Genomic DNA, 4,946 nt, shown 5'->3' on the forward strand with positions numbered 1-4,946 from the left:
GGAGGAGGAGGAGGAGGAGGAAGCATACAGATCCGGTGGGATAGAGTGAGTTACGCAATGCCTACCACGGGCAATCAGCGGAAAGAGTGTGTGCGCGCGTGCATGCGTCTTAAACTTTGGCGTTTCCATCTCTACTTAGGCAACTTAAAGGTGCACTTTTTTTTTTTATTATTATTATAAAACTTATGTAAAGATTAGGACTTTTAACTTTTAAGTGTAATTAAAACTACATAGGCTACACTTACCATGAGTGTAATTTAAGTATGTCCCCATATTATTGGCTGCTGGGTGTCATGCAATCGACCAAGTTAATAATCATAATAATATAACATATAATAATAAATAGGCCTAAAGAAATTAAACCAAAAACAATGATCTGCAGCAAAAATGCTGCAAACACAGGTGCGTTATATCGTCACAGCAAATGCTACCATCAACACACAAGAACTAGCTAAATTAATCATAGCCCTATACTTAAACCCTTTGAGTCCACTTTTAAACACCCAATTCGATGACATGTCATCTGTTTGTCATATATGTATATCAAGATTCACCACACTGAACTGCGAGAGAGCTAGACTTCTGTGTTGCAAATATCCTTGTTCTTAGCTTTGGCGCAACCGTGTCAGATTCTACGTAAAAATAAAAAATAAAAATAAAAAATATGACATGAGTTTCTAATAGGTAATTATGAGAAATGCATAAGGAAGACTGGGGGATTTCCTCAGACTCTCAAGTAAAGCATTTCCTGTGGTTTAGAGGTTAAGAGAAATTATCTTTTTGCCCCACATATGAAATGCATACGGCATACGGGCGGCTTACTTTGATAAACATTTGAAGAGAGGCGAAAGTGCCCCAATGCTGAGACTGGGTTGCCACACTTATGCACACATAAAACCAAGGATGTTAAAACAACACATACAGGAGAAAGTGACCACAGTCAGCATTTAACACTTCCAGTGTGTCCTCGTTCCCTCCACACTACCTATTGTGCATTTTGGTTAGAATCGTGGAAAGTACCAGGTACTAAACTACTATTACCTGTGTTTTGCTGAGAAGACACTAATTTCCCCTGTGACACAACTTACCACATCAGTGTCACTCTTATGCTTGAACAGACAGACTTCTAACCAAATAAATCACTTGTGTTTGTCTAAGCATATACATTTATTTTTTTAAATGTGGATGTGAGATCAGACAATAATTAGAGAGACTATAGGAAGTTTGTGCAAGTTCTAAATTTTTGGCTCTGGGATCTCCCTTTGTAAGCCTTTCTAAATAAAGCTTAGCCCAGTTAATATCAGATGTGTTTTTCCTCCCATTTAAGGCATTCTGCGTGCAATAAATGCAATTACATCACACAAATGTTGAATAAAAGTGCAGCAAATCAAAGCACAGCAAAGTCTTCTGTCATCTTCCTTCCTCGTCTGCAGTTGATAGGTGGCTAAAATTCCTCACGTTGTGCTTTTGTCAAAAGATCGAAAGGTCAGTGAAAATCCAGAGTTGAGAAAATACCTTCCTATTACAAGACCACTTTCTTTTTAAACAAGAGTTCAAAGAAAGGGTGGAAGAGCATTTATGTCAAACTGAGCGTGATAAACAGATGTAAACATTTTCAAAGTGTGATCTCAAAATCCAAGGGTATACTTGCATTAAAAAAAATATCTCAGTGTAGATAAATTAAAGATTAAATTAAAGACAGTGTAGATTAAATTAAAGTAGATGTTGTTGTCATGTGGCAATGCGCAACATCAAAACTTTTTATCAAAGATTTCAGAGGAAACAGTTTTTTTGTTTTTTGTTTTACTAATATGCTCATTTGACGTAATGCCAGTTGAGTAAATCGACATGATTGCTCAACCTATCCAGACTCTGCATCACAAACTGGGTGGTAGCTAAAGAAGGAGGGCGCATTACACATAGTACATGTGATAATGAAGACGAAAAAAGAAAAAGAAAAATTCTGGGAACTCTTGTTGCCTCAGAAAGCTGGCTGCGTCATTTCCTTCCAATGACAAATGTGTGGTTTCAGTCTTTAAAAACTTTTTCAGAGTTATGATCATGACCAGTTTGAAACTTTGTCTGTGAAAGGAGAATGAATTGTCATGTTAGGAACATGGTCTGCCTATCTCAGAGATCACAAGCAAAATTCAGTAAGTATTACTGTCATGCTGCATACATTAAAAAAGGCTTACAGTCATGCTTAAGAATGATCAAACATGGAATATTATTAATGCTGTGATTCAGTTATACAATACATATAAACAAAACGTGCGTATTTGCTCAAGTGTGTAGCATTTGATTGATTTTCATGTACTGATTATGTATGTGCAGTCATAAGATCATCATCTGGTCATTATGGACCCCAGTTAATGTGAAGCTAAAGGCATCTTTTTGTGCACTATAAAATATTCATTTGTTTTGACTTGAGCTTAGTTGATTTGTTGAACGTGATTTTAATAGCATTTGTTTTCAGGAATAATACTCCCTCTCCTCATATTGATTGCTGTTGAGTTATTGCAACCAACAATGTCATGCAAGAATGACAACTGCAGCCAGCTTCTTCGCCAAAGTCTCAAGCGTACCAGGTTAACAAACAGAAATACGGCAGAGCTCCTAGAAACATATGTAAGTATACTCTCGTTCTATAGCTGATATTTTGAACTAAGTAAAATAATTAACCTTGTAAATGATGTTTACATCAATAATCTTAGTTCAGTTGTGATTGGTAGAAGAAAGAAAAGATGCTCTGACAATACATACCTAATATGGTCAACAGTTGCTTGGGTGGTTTACACATCCAATGAGGTGATTCCTTCCATTGATAAATCTGGTTTGTTTTGAGAGTGGGTGGGAGTATGCGGGTATGTAGGAAGTGTAAACTTAGCTATTTGACAGTTCTGTAAAGTGTGGAAATGAGACTTTGAACAGAATATCTACATTTATTTATAGTCATAATCAAAATTGCAAACAACACTGAATGGTGTTAGTTGTTACAGGCTAGGTTTTTAAATAAATTAATAAATGCAAATCTGTCTAAGCCTAAGTCAGGGCCCAACTAAGACAAAACAGCTCAAAACAAAACATTTAAAAAAAAAAAATGTTAAGAACCAGCAGAATGTCTTGAAAAGCCTAAATATATATGAGGTAGCCTTATTTTAAAAGTGTAATTTCTAGATGTGGAAAAGTCATATAATATCTTATAACTCAAAGGGTATTTTCTTTTTATGACAAGCACTCAAATATTTTATTGGGTAAAAATTATTATTAAAATCCATAATAATAAAATAATCAAGTTATGGGGTTAAATATTGTTGTGGACAGCCGGGGGCCTTGGAATCAAAAAAGTTGAGGGTACGTCTTTAAGTCTTGTAAAAACCTCTAAACATGTCCATCATTATTGGCCAGGGGAGGAAAAAAAAAAAAGTATTTAACAACAGTGGGGCATGTTGTCACAATAGGCATTAAATAGCCAAAACTGTGTTCACTCGTTTACCCAAGAGCTCTTAAGAAGCGATATTTGAATTTAATTTAAAGGATACAATTTGTTGGGATAAAATAGATTGTAACAAATGTACAAAAAAGTTTGTAAAATACTCAAAACTTTATAGTTCTTATAGACGCATGTCTTCTCTTATTCAGAAAGCCAGTCAAGGAGACTTAGCAGACCTGATCTGTGACATGCAAATGGACAATGTTCCAAAATCAACCATCTCTGGCAGCACCACATTGGATCGCATCTCGAGTGTTTACTCCCGTCTGAAAGAGTTTCTGCCTCACATGAAGACAGTTATGGAGCAGCAGAAAGACTTCAATCCTCCAACCAACCTTGTGGCAGAGGGGCTTGACAAGATGATTACTCAAGTTCACTACACTGCTCTGAGGGTGAACTGTCTCTTACAATTCCTGCAACCAAATATACCAATTCCTGAGCCAGCTGAAAGGCCAACAGGAATTCCCCCTGCACAAAATATTTTCCAGCAGAAGGCCTATGGATGCATTGTCCTGTCTCGACTTCAAGAGCTCCTTAGCAAAGCAGTTCAAGAACAGAGAGGTCTCTTAAGGGAAAAATTTGCAGGACGAAAAAAAAAAAACATAAATTTTTTAATTCGATGTTGATGCTATGTTATTAATATTTATTTTTGTAACTCTGTAACTGTTGAAAAGATGTCCAGTGGAGTATTTGTTTTATGTTATATTTATTATTTTAATTTATTTTTTATTTCTGCCCTACATGTTTTATCCACATGAGCAGACAAAAAAAAATGAGCAGACAAAATTAAAATGTTTAACCTTCCATTTGGACTAGAATGAATAATCTTGTTTGGCTGTCATGGACTGCCATGGGTCTTTTATTATTTGACAATAGAAAAAAAGAATAATCATTGTGGGACCTTTTGCCATTGAAAGACTCAAAACAATTCTAAGTACTTGCTCAGGATTTCTTAACAACACTTGATGCTATGTATATCGTCAGAGGCAATTGTTTTGATTACACAGAAATTTGCAGAGATTAACTGTGATGTCAGATGTTAGCCATATTGGCTTTTGTGGTCTGTGCAAACGTAGCATGACCTGAATAACCTTGTAAATGTATATGTACGTTTTGAGACGGCCTTGAGTTGAGACCATTTTAGAAGTCAGGAAGTGCAGGAGACTGATATCAGCTCATAGTGACGCATTCATTTCACCACATCAGAAAGGGGAAAAAAAACTGACTAGCCGTCTCCCCTGTCACAAGGTATATGTGTGTGTTCGAGTCCATGTGAGTGACTCTCAAGCCATTTGCTTAAGAGGTTAATGAACTTTGGTTAGTATGTTTCACTTCAGCACTCTATGTATTTTTCATTGTTATAAATTATGAAATTATGTAATTATTTTGATACATATTTATATGAAAACCATATGTATGTCATTTTGTAAACCTTCCAAATAAACTAAACAAA

At 35.7% G+C, this 4,946-nt stretch overlaps 1 protein-coding gene across 1 annotated transcript; it reads left to right on the plus strand.

Annotated features, from left to right (window-relative positions):
• Positions 1-165: 165 nt before the first annotated feature.
• m17 (IL-6 subfamily cytokine M17) lies at positions 166-4,946 on the plus strand. The gene is made up of 3 exons (XM_067438728.1): positions 166-2,153; positions 2,477-2,628; positions 3,643-4,946. Exons 1-3 carry the CDS (start codon positions 2,096-2,098, stop codon positions 4,117-4,119), a joined length of 687 nt encoding a protein of 228 aa, XP_067294829.1. The 5' UTR covers positions 166-2,095; the 3' UTR covers positions 4,120-4,946.

This window comes from Pseudorasbora parva, chromosome 3 (genome assembly GCF_024679245.1).
Source record: "Pseudorasbora parva isolate DD20220531a chromosome 3, ASM2467924v1, whole genome shotgun sequence".
In the NCBI taxonomy this organism is placed as follows: Eukaryota; Metazoa; Chordata; class Actinopteri; order Cypriniformes; family Gobionidae; genus Pseudorasbora; species Pseudorasbora parva.

Bases quoted from the DNA above. Each gene is read 5' to 3' on its own strand.
- m17 (XM_067438728.1), top strand. From the start codon at position 2,096: ATGAATTGTCATGTTAGGAACATGGTCTGCCTATCTCAGAGATCACAA. The intron at 2,154-2,476 runs GTAAGTATTACT...ATTTGTTTTCAG, and splicing joins GAGATCACAAGCAAAATTCA to GAATAATACTCCCTCTCCTC. The intron at 2,629-3,642 runs GTAAGTATACTC...TCTCTTATTCAG, and splicing joins CAGAGCTCCTAGAAACATAT to AAAGCCAGTCAAGGAGACTT.